At 42.2% G+C, this 21,188-nt stretch overlaps 1 protein-coding gene across 2 annotated transcripts in view; it reads left to right on the forward strand.

The window, feature by feature from the left end:
* Window positions 1-18,268, forward strand: part of RSPH10B (radial spoke head 10 homolog B) — a 52,590-nt gene extending 34,322 nt beyond the window's left edge. For both annotated transcript variants that reach the window (XM_012758825.3, XM_012758826.3), the window contains 5 exons: window positions 4,112-4,225; window positions 5,386-5,470; window positions 7,951-8,091; window positions 14,220-14,418; window positions 18,003-18,268. In XM_012758825.3, the coding sequence (XP_012614279.2) occupies window positions 4,112-4,225; window positions 5,386-5,470; window positions 7,951-8,091; window positions 14,220-14,418; window positions 18,003-18,174 (711 nt within the window). In that variant the 3' untranslated portion in view covers window positions 18,175-18,268. The remainder of the gene's footprint in view (window positions 1-4,111; window positions 4,226-5,385; window positions 5,471-7,950; window positions 8,092-14,219; window positions 14,419-18,002) is intronic.
* Window positions 18,269-21,188: the final 2,920 nt, after the last annotated feature.

Consider the following 21,188-nt stretch of genomic DNA (forward strand, 5'->3'; position numbering starts at 1 on the left):
AGAAGATCTTACAAGCAGCCAGAGGTGAAAGACACGGAATGTACAGAGCCAGAGATGAGAATGACAACACACTTCCTGGTCCAGTGGAGCAACATCTTGAAAGTACTCAAAAACAAAACAAAACAAAACAAAAAAACCTGTCCGCCTAGATTTTAATACCCAAAAAAAGGCCTTTCAAAAGTGAAGGTGAAAAGACAGAGTTCTGGACGGATAGTGGCCTGAAGCACCAGCCTAGGCAACAATCACACTGGCAGAATCTGTCTTGTGTAACTCTTTGGAACTTTGGAGTTTGTTGGGGGCTTGGAACTTCCAGGGGAAGCTTCAGAGGTCAATTATGGTTAATTTTGGTCAACTTCAGCTCTTAGTCTAGCAGCAGCTACCCACCCCATGCCCTCAGCACTGTGTTGGGCAGCTGTCCCTCCCTGGAGCAGCCAGCAGGCAGTCTGTGGGAACCAGGAGAGGCAGCAGGGACCTTGCCCTCCAAATTTTTGGATCTGTGCTCTGACTGCTGGTTTTCTGCTTCTGATCGCAGAGCGCAGACACAGAGCAGGCAGCCATCGTTGTACCCACTCCCTGTGCTTGCCAGCTCTTCTCCCCAACTGAAGTGACTTCCAGGGGATTTAAAGGGCTAGCATTCACCCCCTTCTTTCATTAAAAAGTTTTTTTTTTCTCTTTGGGAGCCAGACATTGAAGACTAGGACATTCAAAAGCAACTACACATATGGGGGAAGTCACTGCATGCCCAGAGAAAGGTGAAGGCTTGTAAAAGACCTGAGAAGATCTTAAGTTTACACCTCAAGCTGATCCTCAGCACAAGACAGCCTACATTAACTTAATTAATTTAATTGTTATAAAGAAATCTGATTCCCAGAGTTACCACATTATTAGATTCAAACATTCAGGTTTTGCTTTGTTTTGGTTTGGTTTTTTTGAGACAGTCTCACTTTGTTGCCCAGGCTAGAGTGAGTGCCATGGCATCAGCCTAGCTCACAGCAACCTCAAACTCCTGGGCTCAAGCAATCCTTCTGCCTCCCAAGTAGCTGGGACTACAGGCATGCGTCACCATGCCCAGCTAATGTTTTGTATATATATTTTTAGTTGGCCAATTAATTTCTTTCTATTTTTAGTAGAGACAGGGTCTTGCTCAAGCTAGTTTCGAAAACTCCTGACCTCAAGCAATCCTCCCACCTCGGCCTCCCAGAGTGCTAGGATTATAGGCGTGAGCCACCACGGCCCCCGGCCCAAACATTCAGTTTTCACCAAAAAGCGCAAGGCATATAAAGAAAAAGGGAAGTGTGCTCCATTCAAAGAAAAAGGTAAAGCAACAGAAACTGTCCCTGCGAAAGATGAGATGGCAGACCTATGGGACAAAGACTTTAAAACAACTGCTTTAACGATGCACAAAGTTCTAAAGAAAGGTATAGAGAAAGTCAAGAAAATGATATATGAACAAAGTACAAATATCAACAAAGACATGGAAAACCCATAAAGAAATAAAAAAATTGAGCTAGAAAGTATAATAACATGAAAAATTCACTTGCAGAATTCAAAGGGAGACTTGAGCAGGCTGAGGAATGAATCAGGGAACTTGAAGATAGGACAACGGAAATTATTGAGTCTAAGGAACAAGAAGAAAAAAGATTGAAGAGTGAAAAGAGCCTAAAGGACCTACCATCAAGTGGACTCATATGGATTGTGGGAGTTCCAGGGAAATACAAATAAAAACCGCTTCACACCCATTAGGTTGACTACTCTCAAAAGGATGTGGAGAATTTGGAAGCTTTGTGTACTGTCGGTGGAAATGTAAAATGGCACAACCACTGTGAAAAATGGCAATTCACTTTTGGGGATATACCCAAAAGAGCTGAAAAGAGCTGGGTCTTGAAGGGGTATTCGCACACTCGTGTTCACAGCAGCATTACTCACAGTATTTACAATGTGGAAGCAACACAGATGTCCATGGACAGATGAATGGATAAGCAGAAATGTGGTTTATTCATACAATGAAATATTATTCAGCCTTACAAAAGAAGGAATTCTGACATATCCTGCAAGATAGATGAATCTAAGACCTTATGCTAAGTGAAATAAGCCAGTCGCACAAAAGGGCAAATATAAGATTCTACTTACATGAGGTGTTCCTAGTGTCAACCTCATAAAGACAGAAAATGTGGAATGGTAGTTGCCAGGGGCTGAGGGGAAGTGGAAGTGGGGAGTTATTGTTTGATAGGTAGCGTTTCAGTTCTGCAAGATGAAAAGAGTTCTGGAGATGGATGGTGGTGATGGTTGCACAACAATACGAATGTGCCTAGTGCCACTCAACTGTGCACTTAAAAATGGTTAAGATTGTAATTTTTGTTGTGTATATTTTACATAATTAGGGAATTAAAAAAGTGAAGGGAAATAAAGACTTTTCAGACATACAAATGCTTAAAGAATTCGTTACCAGAAGACCAGCCACTAAAGAAATGTTAAAGTAAGTCCTTCAGGCAATAGGAAAATGTTATCAGATGGAAATCTAGATCTATACAAAGGCATAAAGAGAACTGGAAATAGTAACTTTGTGGATAAATACAATTTTTTCTGTTTTGAAATCTCTTGAGAATTGGCTGTTTAAAGCAATGATAATAACTGTGTTTGTGAGGTTTATAACATATGAAGTATGACAATGACAGTGCAAAGACTAAGAGAAGAGAAATGGGAGTTTAGCGTTTTAAGATTCTTACGCTAGATGCAATGTGGTATATCAACTGAAGGTAGACGGTGCTGAGTTAAAGAAGTATACTATAAATCCCAGGAGTAGTGGTGCACATACCTGTACTCCCAGCTACTTGGGAGGCCGAGGTGGGAGGATCACTTGAGCCCTGGAGTTTGAGACGGCAGTGAGCTATGATTGCACCACTGTGCTCCAGCTTAGGTGACAGAGTGAGACTTATCTCTTAAAAATATATATACACCATAAATAATTAAAATACTAATAAGGTATGATTAAAAACAGAGTTATGGTTAAAAAGTCAATAAAGGTGATAAAGTAGAAATATAAAAAATACTAAATCCAAAAGAAGGCAGGAGAAGGAAAAGAAAGAAACAATAGCAAAACAAAGATAATTGCTTTAAATCTAAATGACCTACCCGACCCAAATAAAAAGCATAGATTGTCAGATTGATTTAAAAAATCAAAACCTACAAACTGTCTACAATAAACCCATTTCAAGTATAAAGACACAAAGAGGTAAAAGTATGGAAAAACACTATTCAGTGAAAGCTTGGGTGGCTACATCAATATCAGGCAAATTAGATTTCAGAGTAAAGGGCATTACCAGGGACAGAGTGTCACTTCATAGTGACAAAGGGGTCAGGGAAGTAAAAGGACATAATAATCCTAAATGAGTATGTATATTATAGCAGAGCTTCAAAGTATATGTGAAAACTGACAGAATAGAAAGAGAAAATAGACTAATCTACGATGATAGAGATTCAGCCCTGCTTTTAATAATCAGTAGCATATAGAAGTTTTGAATAACACTATTAACCAACTTGATCTAAATTACAACAGCAGCAGAACCCATGCTTTTTTCCAGTGTACATGAAACATTACCAAGACACATTAATATCCTGGGTCATAAAACAAATCCAGTAGTCAAAATCTGCAGTCTACCAAGATAAGCAGGTCGTATCATATCTGTACAATGGATTATGACTCAAGACAGTAACTCATGCTACATGCAGCAACACAGATGAACCTCAAAATAATTATGAAAGAATCCAAGCAGAAAGAGTCCATAATGTACTATGTGATTCCATTTATATACAATTCTAGAAAGTACAAAGTAATCTGTAGTGATGGAAAGCAAATCGGTGTCTGCCTGGCAATATGGGAAGAAGATAGATTTCCAGGGGCACAAGAAACTTGGGGATGGTGGACAGGTTCACTGTTGTGACCAAGGTGATGGTCTCACAGGTGTAGATGTGTCAGAACTCATCAAATAGTATACTATATGTGTAGTTTATTGTAAATCAGTTGTACCTCATTAAAATCATGTGTATGCATATATATCCCCATGGAAACCAGAAATCCTTTGATGTGTTTGTCTCTGCTTATGGCATCCAGAACCGGAGTCCAAGTGCGATTACAAGCCACGAATCTGATCGCTGTGGCAGTGCCAAGTCATCTTCCAGCAAGTTGGGATTCTTGCCTGATATTAACAGAATAAGGAAATCGGAGGTTTGTATTTACAGCTAACCACGTAACCGCTGTAATGTTGCCCACAACTGAGTGCCAACTATGTGAAAGGTACTCCATGTGCTCAGGACCTGGCAGGGAACCGAAGGCCCATTCATTCCCTTACGGACTTTATGTTCCAGTGAGAAGGGGAGAGGGCAGCAGGTGACGATAGTAGCAGCTAACATTGCGGGGCGTTTACCAGGTGCCAGGCACCATCTCTAGGAGGGGAGTGAGACGCAGAAAGGTTAAGAAACTTGCCGATGGTCACAGAACCAGTAAGTAGTGGGGGAGCTGGGGGTTTGTACCCAGGCAGCTTGACTCCAGAGTTTGCACCTGTTACCACAAGCTGTACTTTACACTTACGAGGTCTATGTGCTGGAGGGGCGTCTGGCCCAGGTGAAGCCCTAGCTTTTACTCTGGGTGAGGTGGGATGGGGGCTCTCCAAGCAGAGGCGTCCTTAGGTTCTCTGTGGTGTCGCTGTTGACAAACCAGTGAGGAAGCTCTTAGCACCATCCCAGTTGGAGGTGATGGTGTCTTGGATGAAGCTGGTCTCTGGTCCAAGGTGTTCTAAAGGGTGTGGAGTTTGAGAGGAAAAGAGAAGGCAAAGATGATTCTAAGGTTTTTGGCCTGAGCAATTAGAACAGAGTTGCCATTTATTATGATGGGAAGACGGGGCCAGGGGGATGAGTTTTGGGGGCAAAACAAAGGGGTTGATCTTGGACACGTGAGGCTCAAGGTGCCTGATTAGAGCAGTGACAGTGAGCAGTGTGTGGCTGGGGACAAGACTGGAGTTCAAGGGCAAACTCCACCTGGAGGTAGGAGTGTGGGAGTTACGGCACAAGTGTGCTAGTGAGAACTCTAATACGTGAATTTAAGCACTTAATTCTACACAATAAATGCTTTCCCAACAGACCCAGGGGATATTTTTCGGGGTTTTGGGGAAAGCCTTTTGGTACATTTAATAACTATGTTATTAATTTAACAGTACAAATATTAGTATTTTATGCAGGTTAAAAATAATTAAATTAGCTCAAAGAGAATGTCCTCATTAATAATTTTCTAATTATTTACAATGTAAATATTTAAATTAGTTTTAGTCCATAATGATGCAGAAGTAATATTTTGCTTTATGATTTTCTTTTTTAAATGTAAAATCCAAGATCAGGAAGTCTCCAAGTGAAGAGAGAATTTCCAGAATCAGTTTTAAATCTACAGCAAAAGGGCTAACCTTTCTATTTCAAAGCAGTGAGTATTTGAGCTATAGAACTTTAACAAACTGTTGCTTATAAATTATATAAAATCTATAAAAACTTACAATCATCCTTTAAATAATGAGGCTCCCACAGCTGCTTCTAATCACTTTCAAAGCGGGACGGTAGGCCGGGCGCGGTGGCTCACGCCTGTAATCCTAGCACTTTGGGAGGCGGAGGCGGGCAGATTGCTCGAGGTCAGGAGTTCGAAATCAGCCTGAGCAAGAGCGAGACCCCGTCTCTACTATAAATAGAAAGAAACTAATTGGCCAACTAATATATATATATATAGAAAAAATTAGCCAGGCATGGTGGTGCATGCCTGTGGTCCCAGCTACTCTGGAGGCTGAGGCAGCAGGATTGCTTGAGTCCAGGAGTTTGAGGTTGCTGTGAGCTAGGCTGACGCCATGGCACTCACTCTAGCCTGGACAACAAAGCGAGACTCTGTCTCAGAAAAAAAAAAAAGCGGGACGGTACAGCACCGAGTCTGTCCCAGGATAGTTGGACCTGCCCCCTGCCCTGCACGCCCCTCCCTCAGAGTCAGATGACGTTGATTACACATTTTCTTTACAGTCAACTTTCTCTCTCAAGAGTCTCATTCTCTTTGGTTCTTAAAGGTGCTCAAATTAAAAACAACAAAGAAACCCCTGTTCAATCCCTCATATTCCTTTCGTTATCCTTCCTCCTTTTTCCCAGGAGAGTGTCTCTCGAGCTCTCTGTCTGCTGGTGCATGTCCTTCCCTCACCGGTGATGCCTCACTGTGCGGTTGGGCTTCCGCCCTCACCCCGCCGATATATCGTCCCCACGAGCATAATGCAGTGGCAATTTCCCACCACGACGCTGGCCCTCCCAGCTGCATGTGGCTTCGCTTCTGTGCCACAGCAGGCTCCTGGTGTTCCTCCTTTTCTCACTGTGCCTCTCTAAGGTGGGCTGTGTCCTGGGCCCTCGTCCTGCCTCGCCCCTGTGTCTGCTGTTCGGTGACTGTCATTTCCCATGGCCACCTCCTTCATGGTTCATCCCCACCAGCGTGCACCTGCACAAACACCTGCACCCACCACCCCACGCTGTAGTGTGTCCAATAAGGAAAAACAGTCTTTCATCTCACATGCCCCCCTGGAGTCCACTTTCTTTCTCTGTCCCCTTTGCTGACCGGCGTCTGGGAAAGCCACACACACACACGTCTTCTCCAGCTGCTCTCCTGTGTCTCCCTCGGCTTGCTCCACCTGGCCCTCGTCTCCACTACACCGCTGACTGTCCTTCCTCATCGGCAGTGACCTCCGTGATGTCACCCCCAGTGCTTCTGCCCTCACGTGAACTGATCTCTCAGCAGGAATGAAAACTCTCAGCTTCTCGAAATACTCTTCTCCCTCGGTTCCTGCGACCCCTCACTGTCCTGGTTTCTTCTCTCTCTGGTATGAATCTGCAGGGCTGTGCCATTTTCCTCTGTGTTCACTGTCCTAGCAGAGAACCATGTTTCCTGAGCACTTTCCCAAAGTGCCATAATCAATACACACAGTTTCTATAACAGAGAGAGAACTAGAAATGGAACCCCAATTAATGTACTTTACTGTTAATATTATTGGCTGGTATCCCCAGTTCGAGCTACACCTTGATTTTGCCTGGATCTTGCTGGTCACCCCTTTACCCCTGGCTGAGTGCCACCTGTGCATCAGCTGCTGCACTTGTAGCTGGATCCCTTGGCCCGTGTGGCATCTTCACTCAAAGTCCCACTTCATCTGATTACTATGTGCCACGGCTGTGACTTGCCGTCCTTCGGATAGCAGGTGTCTCATTGAGAGTTCATTGATGAACATATGAAGTAATCTTTCTTCATATTCAGTCTTGCTCTGACCTTAGAGTCCTGGATTGTATACATTTTAATTCTCTGAATTTTAAAATCTGCCAAGTGACTAGAAAATCAGAACTGCTTGAAAGGAGAGAAAAAAATGATGGTAGTTTGAAAGAGTTAGAGATTACTTAGCCTAGACAAGAAGAGGATAAAGAGGGCTAATCACTGGGAAATTGTTTTTGTGAGAATAACCAGATGTCTAGCTCACTAGGAGAGAGGTCCACTCAGCACATAGATGTCCTTGTGTTAAAAGCATTTCAGACTTTGAATAAATAAAAGACAGATGTTGTCAAATATTTTGTCCCAGAGATCTGAACAGTTTAGCTGTAGCCCTGTGAAGGGCTGCACAAAAAAGTCTCTCCTACAATTCTTGTCATTTCTCTGTCTACCCTGCCTATAGTGGTCCCATTCGCCTCAGTGAGGGTGCAGGGAGCTGTGTTTTAGGTTTTCTGATCACTCCTTGTATATTTAACACATCTAAGAATATCATAAAATGATCAACAAAGCTAATTTGGAAGGCCTTAATTTCAAAATGAGTAATATGGAAAATGACATTTATTTTGGCAAAATAACATGTTAAGTGATTCTTAAACCACAAAGTAAACATAAAATTTATTAACTTGTAGATCAAAGTGGGATATATGATCTAAACTTGGGGCCTGGAATAAATGTGGAAGCATTCTTAAAATCTGAAGTGAAAGATCATAGCAGATTACAGCACAGCGATAAAGACGATGACGACTCTTCTATTCTTAAAGAAGGACCAGGTATGTTGCTTTTAAAATATCATCCAGCCACTTGGGAATTAAAAGCAAAAACAAAAAAAGCAACAACAAAAAGCCCCACCAAACTTGAAGTCTTCTATTCTTCTAAATAATACTTAGAGAAAATCAAATTGCATTTCTAAGAATAATTAGAATGTTGAAATAGCTTAAACATTACCTATAAGACATGGCCCAAACTATAACCAGAGAAAATTTATAGTATTTTTTTCATTATTAAACAAGAAAATAAAATAACCTAAGCATTCAGACCCAAAAGGTAGAAAGGAGGAATAACAAAACACAAGGAAAGCAGAAGAAAGGCATTAACAAAATCAGCTCACTTAGGTCTTCCATGAAACGCCAGAAATAGTGGCTCATACCTGTAATCCTAGCACCTTGGGATGCTTAGGCAAGAGGATTGCTTGAGGCCAGGAGTTTGAAACAAGCCTGGGCAACAAGCAAGACCCTGTCTCTACAAAAAAAAAAAAAAATAATAATAATGATAGAAAAATCAGCCAGGCATGGTGATGTGTGTCTGTAGTTGCAGCTACTCAGGAGGCTGAGGCAGAAAGATCACTTGAGTCCAAGAGTTTGAGGTTGCCGTAAGCTATATGATGATACCTCTGCACTCTATCCTGGGAAACAGAGCCAGTCCCTGTCTCAAAAAAACAAAAATAAAGTATCTATCAGAAAACAAGAATTGTAAGACTATCACTCCAAAAGCTGGTTCATTAAGAAAAATACACATCCTTGATCTCTCTCCCTCTCCCCCTACCTCTCCCTCCTCCTAAAAAGAAAAAAAAGAAAAAGAAAAAGATATCCTTAACAATAGATATAATCTGAATAAAAGTGGTAAAACATATATGCCAAGTAGGAAGGAAAAAGTTGATAACCCTAGGTAAGGTTTTAAAAATTATAGTAAGAGGCCGGGCGCGGTGGCTTACGCCTGTAATCCTAGCACTCTGGTAGGCCGAGGCGGGAGGATAGCTCAAGGTCAGGAGTTTGAAACCAGCCTGAGCAAGAGCGAGAACTCATCTCTACTAAAAATAGAAAGAAATTAATTGACCAACTAAAATATATAGAAAAAATTAGCCGGACATGGTGATGCATGCCTGTAGTCCCAGCTACTCGGGAGGCTGAGGCAGGAGGATCGCCTGAGCCCAGGAGGAGTTTGAGGTTGCTGTGAGCTAGGCAGATGCCAGGGCACTCTAGCCTGGGCAACAGAATGGGACTCTGTCTCAAAAATAAATAAATAAGTAAAAATTATAGCAAGAGAATGCTATAGACAACTCCCTAAGCTAATAAATTTGGAATTTTGAAGTGATTTTCTAGGAAGATATTAATAACAAAAGCTGACTCAAGAAAATGTAGAAAACCTGAATAATCATGGAGAAAAAAATGGTCAAAATTTACCCCCCAATTTTTATGAGCAAATACTTTAAAAATTTTAAGAAAGCAGTAATACAAGAATTATAAAAAGCCATTTAGTTAATTTAACAAAATTAGCACAACTAAGATATGAAAACTTAAGATAAAAAACAAAAATAATAGGCCACTGTTCTAAACTATTATAGGAAACAGAGGGTGACGTGGAAACCACCTAGAGTGGGGATTCTGGGAAGATGGGAATGGCATTTGTATAGTTTTTTTCATCTCTCTAGATCTCCACATGAAGACAGTGCAATTAGAACAGCAAAACCAAGCAACCATAAGCTGCATACTGTTGTATATACAACCATATTTTGTGACAAGGTATTACCATGAAAACCAACATATGAGTAGATAGGGACAAAACACTAACTACAAAACCTGCATGGCATGAGAATGTAAAAAGAATGCAAGAGAAAGTAACAGATATAAAAATGAGAAGCAATTAGGGTATCTGCTGGGCAAGCACAGCAGGCTGAACTGAGAAGAGCCTCTAACACATGGAGGGGTGGAACACAGGGCAGAGTGAGGTCTGAGGTGGGGAGACAGCTGGGCCTTGGGGACTCTTGCAATTCACAAACCAAAGCTCCTTCCAGGTAAAGCCCAATGCTGAGGAGAAAGTGTGAAGAGAAGAACTCACACTGTACAGGCTGGGGTGGTGAGGCAAAGGAGGTCCAGGTGGAAAGGGATAGGGCAGTAGCTGCAAAAGATCTCCAAGTATAGGGCCTCCTCTCACTCACCCATACCCTAAAAATTCAGGAGAACCACTTTTGTGTTCAAATCCAAAATAAAATTATAACATTATAAGAAAAAATAAGCAGCAGAATAATGGATGGTGAAAGCATAAAAACAGAAAGGCCCATAAAACGGATGAAAACTGTCACCTAATACAATATCCCTTATCTGAAATGTTTTGGATTTCAAATTTTTTTGGACTTCAAAATATTTATCTTATACATACTGGTTGAGAATCTCTAATCCAGAAAATGTGAAATCTGAAATGATCCAATGAGCATTTCCTTTGAGCATCATGTCAGCATGTAAAATTTCAGATTTTGGAGCATTTCAGGTTGCAAATTTTCAGATTAGGGATGTTCAATATATGTTGCAAAATGAGCTAAAAAGACATGAAGTGATAAAAAGGATTCACGAGGAAATAACAGATATACAAGATTCCTAACCCAATAGGAATCCCTTTAAAAGAACACTAAAGCGGTAGAACAGAACAAACACTAAGATCTATACTTTAACAACATTTTCCTAAGATAAAAAGATTTAGAAAAGATTTCAAAGGACATCTGTAAACCTGAGAAAACTGACCCAGAATTACCAACACCGACAAATTCTAATTAAAACCTCCAGGGAGGGAGGGGAATCGAGTAAACCTTAGGGTGTCCAGGCAAAAAGACCAAGTCGTTCATAAAGGGAATAAAATGAGGTTGTCATCAGACATTCTTTTTCTTTAATAACAATGCTTTAAGCCAAAAAAACAGCAAAGTTTATTTAAGTTCCTCAAAGAGAGAGTATGAACTAAAGTTTTTATATTTAGCCTTCAGATAGGAAGGCTATAGATGAACTATTAAGGCTATTCATGGAACCCAAGGACTATTGGCCTTTCAGACAACACAACCAAGTGACCATAATAAACTTGGTTATGGGGACCGTGGCCAGCATTCAATATATTCCATCTCACCTCATGAAAGAGGTCTTCCCTGACCATCCCATCACAGTAGCACTCTACCCTGGCATCTGCTCCCTTGCTCTGCCTTAGTTTTGTTCTTTGCAGTGTCACTACTTGAAACCTTTGGACCTCCCTCATTCCTGGGATGGAAGTGTCCAGAAAGCAGAGACTTGGTTCTAATCACTGCTATTTAATATATCCCTGGAGACTAAGCAATGCTAAGCATTATTCTAGGGACTCAATAAATATTTGAGTGAAAGGATTAATAAATGAATGATCTCATTATCTACCTAGAAAAATGTAAGAGCATTAACTGAAAAGCCATTAGAAATAAGAGTTAAATGAGATGGCTCGTTAACAAAATAGAAGTATTAATTTAAAAAAACCTAATATACTAGCTTTCCCATATACTTATAGTCAGAAAATATGGAGAAAGTAGAGAAAATATTAAGAGGAAGGAAGTTCCAAGTTGGTGATAACAAGGTATATATAGGAATAAAAAGGAAAAGAATTTGTGGGATTTACAAAGTAATAAAACAAGTAACCAGGTAACAAAATAACAAAACCAAAAACAGACAAATGGGATTATATAAAACAATATAAAGCTGCACAGCAAAGGAGACAATTGAGTGAAGAGGCAGCCAGGCTGGTGGCTCATGTCTGTAATCCCAGCACTCTGGGAGCTGGAGGCATGAGGATCACTTGAGCCCAGGAGTTTGAGGTTGCAGTGAGCTATGACGACAGCATTGCACTCTAGCCATGGGGGATGGAGGCTCTGTCTCCCCTGCCCGCCCTCCCCCCCAAAAAAAAGCCAAGAGGCAACTTACAGATTGGGAGAAAATAGTTGCAAGCCATATATCTAATAAGGGGTTAATATCTAAAATAAATACAGAATTCAAGCAACTCCATAGTAAGAAAACAACCCAATTAAAAAACAGGCAAAGGACCTGAATAGACATTTCTCAAAAAGATGACATATAATTGGCCAACAAGTATATGAAAAAATACTCAGTATCACTAATGGTGAAGGAAATGCACATTAAAACCACAGTGAGATATCACCTCACGCCTACCTGTCAGATGGCTATTATCAAAAAGACGAAAGACAGCAAGTGTTGGTGAACACATGGAGAAGAGGGGCCCTTGCACACTGCTGTGGGAATGTAAATTAGCATGTCCATTATGGAAACTGAAAATAGAATTACCCTAGGACCCAGCCATCCCATTCTGGGTATATACACAAAGGATCTGAAACCACTATGCCTGACAGGTAGCTGCACTCCCATGTTTACTGCAGCACTAGTCACAATAGCCAAGATACAGAATCAATCTATCCATCAGCAGATGAACGGATAAAGAAAGTGTGGTGCACATACACGGTAATACTATTCAGTCTTAGAAAAGAAGGACATTTTCTGTCATTTGCGACAGCATGGATGAACCTGGCAGACATATGCTAAGTACAACAGACCTGGCACAGAAAGGCCAACACCACATGATCTCACTTATATGTGGAACCGAAAACAACCAAACTCACAGAAGCAGAGAACAGAATGGTGTTAAACCAGAGTCTGGGGGTTGGGCGAATGGGAGGATGTTGGTCAAAGGGTATAAAATCCCAGATGGGGGAATAGGTCTTTTGAGATCTATTGCATAGTATAGCAGCTACAGTTAATAATAATGGACAACAGAAATCAGAATTAGAAAATCTTGGATGAGATAATAGAACTCAGGAAAGAATTAGAAATAAAAGGAAAACAATTCAAAAGTAAAGACCAAACTAGAAGGAAAAAAAGAGTGAATAAATAGAAAGAGAGGCTGCCTTAAAAGAAACAAAGTTAAGGTCAGGCACGGTGGCTCACGCCTGTAATCCTAGCACTCTGGGAGGCAGAGGAGGGAGGACAGCTCAAGGTCAGGAGTTGGAGACCAGCCGGAGCAAGAGTGAGACCCTGTCTCTACTAAAAATAGAAAGAAATTAATGGGCCAGCTAAAAATATATAGAAAAAATTAGCTGGGCGTGCTGGCACATGCATGTAGTCCCAGCTACTCGGGAGGCTGAGGCAATAGGATTGCTTGAGCCTAGGAGTTTGAGGTTGCTGTGATCTAGGTTGATGCCACGGCACTCTAGCCTGGGCAAAAGAGTGAGACTCTGTCTCAAAAAAAAATAAAATAAAAAAACCAATAATAATATAAAGAAAATTAGGAGCATACTTCTAGTCCTCAATATTAAAACATATGGTAAATGTAAACCTAGCACAAGTAGATCTGTGTTCTGGCAAAATAATGGGCAGATCATTGTAAACACAAACATAAGCATTTAGTATATAATAAAAAGCTTATCAAGCTGGGCGCGGTAGCTCACGACTGTAATCCTAGCACTCTGGGAGGCCAAGGCGGACAGATTGCTCAAGGTCAGGAGTTGGAGACCACCCTGAGCAAGAGTGAGACCCCATCTATACTATAAATAGAAAGAAATTAATTGGCCAACTAAAATATATAGAAAAAATTAGCCGGGCATGGTGGTTCATGCCTGTAGTCCCAGCTACTCGGGAGGCTGAGGCAGCAGGATTGCTTGAGCCCAGGAGTTTGAGGTTGCTGTGAGCTAGGCTGACGCCACGGCACTCTAGCCCAGGCAACAGAGTGAGACTATCTCAAAAAAACAAAAACAAAAACAAAAGACAGTGTAAGCAAGAGCCAAGAGGGTTTTTTCCCCCTCTGAAACATGGAAAATTAAAATTTCAGAAAACCAAAATACTTAAGCTATTTAGAAAAAAAAGGTACCAAAGGAGACTCCAAGGGAATGTCGACAGTCCTAGCCACATCTACAGAGCACTTGCCTTTTTGCTGTTGTCACTGAAGCCGTTTCTTAACCCTGCTGACCCCGGGAAGCCTGCATCACCCCACCGTGCAGAGGAGCAGGAGCCTCGGCTCCCCACAGGAAGGGGCAGAACTAGAACATGCACAGACTCCAAATTTATTGCAGGATTGTGTTAATGCTCATCTTGATTAAATTTTATTCCAGAGAAATCAGAAAAACCCAAGGATGGGCAAAAGGAAAAACTCAATACGTGGGTCCATCACATGTACTTCTTTTTTGTGAACACGCTCTTTAACTCCCATAAGCGTGAAGAGACTCTGAAGGAGAAAATAAAGGAAAACAGGCTACATAACGCAGCAATGGCTCAGCAGAGGAAAATTGAAAATGATGAGCTGGAAGCAAGGTACCTTTATAAAATCCCTCCGCTCTGCCTCTCCAAGGGCTGTCATCTTTCTTTCCTGTCTTCTGTAGCTACCTGAAGCTTCAGGACCAAATGCTTTTGTAGGGGCCCAAGGAAAACTTCCCCTTTGGCCTCTGAAGGTTCGCTGAAAAATCAACTCACAAAAGGCAGACTAATGTATTAACATGTACATGGGAAGAACCCGAGTGGTGACCCAACCCCCAGAGGGGTACAGAGCTGACAAACCACCTGGAGGTTACAGAAAGAATGGGGTAGATAAACCAGGTTGCAGTGGCATGACCAGTTACGGGAGGGAGAGAGGAGGCCTGGCTAGAAAACGCGTCATTAAGTCGATGAAACCTGGGAGACAGCAGGCCCCAGAGAACAGGGGTCAGTGTTACTCTCGGGTTTCTAAGGTGTCAGACCCTCTGTGCTGCCTCGATCTAGACAAAGCCTGGCTTGTGCAGATCCTCTGCAGATGCCAATTTCCCCCACACAGACAGCTTCACAGGGCTACTCCTGTTTACTTTCTTGGCAGCCATCTCAAAATATGTCAAATAAATATATTTTGGGATAAAATATTTTGATTTCTTTCACTTTCTTTTTTTTTTTTTTTTTTTTTTTTTTTTTTATTTTTTTTTTTTGAGACAGAGTCTTGCTTTGTTGCCTAGGCTAGAGTGAGTGCCATGGCGTCAGCCTAGCTCACAGCAACCTCAATCTCCTGGGCTCAAGCAATCCTTCTGCCTCAGCCTCCCGAGTAGCTGGGACTACAGGCATGCGCCACCATGCCCGGCTAATTTTTTATATATATATATTAGTTGGCCAATTAATTTCTTTCTATTTTTATAGTAGAGACGGGGTCTCGCTCTTGTTCAGGCTGGTTTCGAACTCCTGACCTCGAGCAATCCGCCCGCCTCGGCCTCCCAGAGAGCTAGGATTACAGGCGTGAGCCACCACGCCCGGCCGATTTCTTTCACTTTCATTCAAAGTATATCACTTCCTAAGGGTGTCTTTGACATAATAAAAAATACGTATTTGGTCTCTGCTCCTGGTTCCTGGAAGAACTTCAAGAATTTTTGTAACATCCAGAGTGACAGGGGTGATTGGAGTGTCTTTTGTTCTAAGATGTGGTCTTAGTTCCTGGTGCCTGACATAAGAGCTTCTAAGGCCCCTGGAATCCCAGGAGTGGTGAGACTGTCCTTTAGCATGTGAACCAGATGACTGGTGGCCAGGCAGGGGCCCTAGTAAAGCTTCGGACTGGGGTTTGTGGCCAGAGGAACCAACCACGTGATTGGAGGGTTGAAACTTCCACATCCATCCCCTCAGCACCCGGAGAGGGGCTGGAGACTGAGCTCAGTCACTAATGGCCAATGATCTAATCAATCATGCCACACAATGGAGCTTCCATAAAACCCTAACAATGGGGCCTGGAGTTTCTGGTTGGTGAACACATCTACACAAGGGAGGGTGGGGCACCCCAAACTCCACAGGGACAGAAGCTCATGTGCTTGGGACCCTTCTGAACCTTGCCCTGTGTACCTCATCATCTGGCTACTCATTTTTATCCTTTATAGTGTTTCCTTGAGTTCTGTGAGCCATTCCAGCAACTTATTGGAATGAACCTGAGGAGGGGGTCATGGGCACCCACAATTTATAGCTGGTTGGAAAGAGCACAGGACTTGGGATTGGTGTCTGAAATGGGGGTTGTCATATGGGACTGAGCCCTTAACTTAAGAGGTCTGTGCAAACTCCAGGTAGACAGTGTCAGAATTCATTGAATTTTAGGACACCCAGCTGGTGTTAGAGTTGGTTGGTGTGGGGGAAAAACCCCTCACATTCAGCATCAGAAATGTTGTGAGTAGAGGAAGCATTGTTCCTTTTAGTGTGACGTCCTCACCCTGTACTGAGGACAGTGGCTAACTGTGGGTCTGCCTGGCTAAGTTGGTGATGACACCTGTGCCCCAAAGCTCACATGAAAAGGCAATGGGAAATAGTGGCTGAGAGCACAGGTGGCAGATCTAGACAGCCTGGGTTCAAATCCAAGCCCTAGCACTTGACACTTGGGTGGCCTTGGGGATGGTCCCCATCTGTGAGGGGGAGATAATACCTTGATGAGGCTTAGAAAACAGTACCAAAATGAAGGCCTCGGAAGCAAAAGTTCTTTTCTGACCCTCCCTTGTCCTCCTGCCTCAGTCTCATTCTTCCCTGAGCCCAGCCACAGAAACCAGAAACCCTCTTCCCCAAGGTGGGTCATAAAAGCTAGAATCCCTTTTCCCAAAAGCCAGCCATAAAGCCTAAAATTATTCTATGTAAAAACTGGCCATGGCCGGGCGCGGTGGCTCACGCCTGTAATCCTAGCTCTCTGGGAGGCCGAGGCGGGCGGATTGCTTGAGGTCAGGAGTTCGAAACCAGCCTGAGCAAGAGCGAGACCCCGTCTCTACTATAAATAGAAAGAAACTAATTGGCCAACTGATATATATATAAAAAAAAAAAAATTAGCCGGGCATGGTGGCGCATGCCTGTAGTCCCAGCTACTCGGGAGGCTGAGACAGAAGGATTGCTCAAGCCCAGGAGTTTGAGGTTGCTGTGAGTGAGGCTGACGCCACGGTACTCACTCTAGCCTGGGCAACAAAGCGAGACTCTGTCTCAGAAAAAAAAAAAAAAAAACAAAAAACTGGCCATAATGTAATTATCTCATTGAGCTTGTTTGACTACAAAATCCTCTATTCCAGAAAGGGCCCTGTCCCACACCCAGAAGGAAGGATGCTGCTCAGAGAGGCCAAGCAGAATCTAGACAGGCCTTGCTGTTCCCCACTCAGTCTGTTATTAACAGCATTAGGTCACACCCTATTTGTCCAATCACATTTCTACATAGCTGCCCATACTTTGTTGAACCTAAGCATAAAAATGGACAATTTCCCCTGTATCTTTGAGTTTTCATTCTGAAGACTTCCATATATATTTTTTTTATATGAATCTGCATCCTTTTCCTCCTATTAATCCATCTGCCTCCTGTCAGTGATTTTTCAGCAAACCTTTAGGGAGCCAGGGGCCTTTGATCCCTACAACCTTCTAGGACTGTTGTGAGGATTAAATAAGCTAAAGTTGGCAAAGAATCTAGAACACATGGCCTGGGACATGGTGAGCACCAGTATGTGTTGCACACGCACCTTCTGAGGATCATGGCTGAGGCTCAGTCCTGCAGTGTCACGGCAGTCCAAGTGCCCTCCATACCCTTCAGCCTACTGAAGAAAGTGTTATTCACACTTAAGGAAAAGCATACATGACGCATTTTAAAAGGCCACTTCTTAGTGCTGATAGCTGAGAAAAATAAATAAATAAAAAATATATAAGGCCACTTACTAGCTGCTAGGTCGGTTTACAGATCACTTTAGATATATGCAAAGTTTGTTTTGGACTGTCTAAATACAGCAACACTTACTATTTCAGGCAAAGCGAAGACAATTTAGTTTTGTTCACAAACATGGTTGATAATGCGGGTATGGTCTACTGTATGTGATATGCAGCACAAAAACCGGTCTTGCAATTTCAAAGGAAAAAAGTTACCTTCTCACGTTTGCTTTTAGGCTGAGTATCTTAAGAGAGGAAGAGGCTAAAAGGCAAGACTATGATGTGGACATCACTGTGATCAAGGAGCCAGTGGACGCCCCATCCTCTAGCTTCACAATGAGCTCCCCCAAAGAGGACTCAGCCATGTCCCCCGGCAAAGCCATCACAACCAAGAAAAGGAAAAAGTAAAGGGCTGCTAGTGCCATGAATGAGCCACGAGAACATGCACATATAAAGGAGCTTGGAACTGCAAGGACTGTAACATTTCCTGAACAATAAAATTTTTGCATTTTACTTGTTATCTTAGTGTTTTTGGTTTTTTTTGAGACAGTTTCTCTTTGTTGCCCAGGCTAGAGTAAGTGCCATGGCGTCAGCCTAGCTCACAGCAACCTCAAACTCCTGGGCTCAAGCAATCCTACTGCCTCAGCCTCCCAAATAGCTGGGACTACAGGCATGCACCACCATGCCCAGCCAACAGAATTCCAGGGAAAAAAACTACAATCATGATGGACAAAACAGCAGGAAGACAAAAAATTAGCAAAGATATAAATAATTTAAGCAATTACACTAGAATGTTTGAACTATACATATAGCTAGAAACTAGAATGCAACAGAGAATAAATACTGACAAATTTTTTCTATATATATTAGTTGGCCAATTAATTTCTTTTTATTTATAGTATAGATGGGGTCTCGCTCTTGCTCAGGCTAGTTTTCAACTCCTGACCTCGAGCAATCCGCCTGCCTTGGCCTCCCAGAGTGCTAGGATTACAGGCGTGAGCCACCGTGCTTGGCCTATCTTAGTGTTTTGAAATACTCCTGCCTTGGCCCACTGCATCTCAGCTTTCCTATATGCCTGGATCCCCGAAATGCCTGCATTTTAAAAGAGTTGAATAAAAATACATGCATATACATATTAAATGAATGTGTATTAAATATGTACCTTAAAAAATAGAGTACTGGCTAGGTATGTTGGCTCATGCCTTTAATCTCAGCACTTCCCAGGAGTTCGAGACCAGTCAGGGTAATGTGACGAGACCTCATTTCCACACACACAAAAAATAGCTGGGTCTGGTGGCACCTGTTGTCCCAGCTACTCAGGAGGCTGAGGCAGGAGGATCCCTGCACCCAGGAGTTGGAGGCTCCAGTGAGTGAGCTGTGATTGTGCCACTGTATTCCAGCCTGGGTGACAGAGCAGGACCCTATCTCTAAAAAATAAGAAAAATTTAAAAATATAGTGGTGATTAAGTTTAGAATCTGACAAAACATCAGAAGAAGTGGAGAGTGGATGAAGTTATTGACACATTTCTTCAGACCCCCCCCATGCCAGCTGGTGCCTTCTTTGCCTTCATAACCACCCTTTGTGCCCTACATGTCACCTCACTCGCAGCCTCTGTCCTGGTCCTTCTCCGCAAACACCCACAGCACTCTCCTTTGCATGTGGGAAATGCCAGACAGCAACTCTAGGCAACAGCAAGGTGAGGAGCAGGCCCTCAATGGGTACTGGAAGGAGCACATGTAGTCTTTGTGAGAAAATTTTATGGTAATTTGAGTTAAAACTTAAAGGTAACCACCAAAAGAATAAAAATACAATCTGCAGCTTCCAAACTAGTAGAAAGAACATAGGAAACCATTGATACAACATAAAGCTGAGGAAAAGGAAAACAACAAGGGAAGGATGGTAAATATGACACACAAACAGTGGCAGGACAGAGTGCAAATCTATCCACGACCAGCAGTGTAAACAGATTAAACTCACTTATCTTCCCCCCCCCAAAAAAAAAACCCAAACCCAGAGATTGGATTGGATTAAAAAGATAAAAAATTCACCTCAGTGTTCCTCTTTGCAAAGGAAATATCTTCAAACAAAATCACATGAAAAGGATTAAAATAAAGATATGCAAAAATATGTACCAGGCAAATATAATCAAGATAACTGGAATAGCAAGCAAGATTAAAGACAAAAATAGAATTTAAGTCAAACACTTACATTATAGAGGTAAAAATAAAGATCATGATAAAAGGACCAACTACTTAAAACAAGCATTTCTTATGTACACCTTCATGTCAGCCTTGCAAAAGCCAACAGAATTCCAGGGAAAAAAACTACAATCATGATGGACAAAACAGCAGGAAGACAAAAAATTAGCAAAGATATAAATAATTTAAGCAATTAAACTAGAATGTTTGAACTATACATATAGCTAGAAACTAGAATGCAACAGAGAATAAATACTGACAAAAACACTGACCACATTTTAGGTTGAAAAGTACAATTCCAAATGATACACTATAGGCTATGATCTATTCAAATCAGTAAGTCAGCAATGAACACACACAATAAACAAAGCCTAATGTGACAGGAAACTAAAACCTGCAATGTTAACTGAAGCATGGGTTAATAGGAAATCATAATGGAAATTGTGAATTATTTAAGGATGAGTGAAGATGAAAATACAGCTGTCCCTCTGTCCCTCGGTGTTGGTATTAGAGAGGGACTGGTTCTGGGACCTCCTGCACGTACCAAACATTGAGGATAGGCAAGTCCTGCAGTTGGCCCTGCAGAACCAAGGGTGTGAAAAATTGTTAGCTCCCTCCGGATCCATGGGTCCCACATCTGGTGATACTGTATTATTATCCACCCACATTGGTTGAATGCTCGATGCAGAAGCTGCGGATACAGAGCACTGACTACAAGGGACGCAGCCATCTTCTCTCCTCCCTAACGCTAACAGGCTCATGCAGGCTAAGTGAAGGGGACCATGGAGAGTCACTTTTAGGGCTGCAGAAATAACGTTTGTTCCAGACCAGTAGTTAACTAGTTCCCACCCAGACTCTGGGATGTCCAGACCACCAAAAATGAGGTAAAGAAAAATTCAGCCAGACCTCATCTCCACTGTGAAGATGCACGCACAGCAGTGACTTCTGGAAGCTCTACATGCTAGATAGACAACGCTTTCTGTTTAGATCACACCGGCGCACTGATTAAGTTCTTTGTGTTAGATGTGGTCTAAAAATCATGGTAGTACTCAAGATAAAACCAAATCTAGCAATTACTTTGGGCCAATGTCTAATTACACCGCACCCAGGTCTCAGGACTGGGGAAGGAACCCCAACCCTGAGAAGCTCTAGCTTGCTGGGGTATCAACCATGAGTTTTAAAATGCCCAGAGCATAAGCCAGGGACCCACTGGCCAGAACAAT

This window comes from Microcebus murinus, chromosome 19 (assembly GCF_040939455.1).
Source record: "Microcebus murinus isolate Inina chromosome 19, M.murinus_Inina_mat1.0, whole genome shotgun sequence".
NCBI classification, from domain to species: domain Eukaryota; kingdom Metazoa; phylum Chordata; class Mammalia; order Primates; family Cheirogaleidae; genus Microcebus; species Microcebus murinus.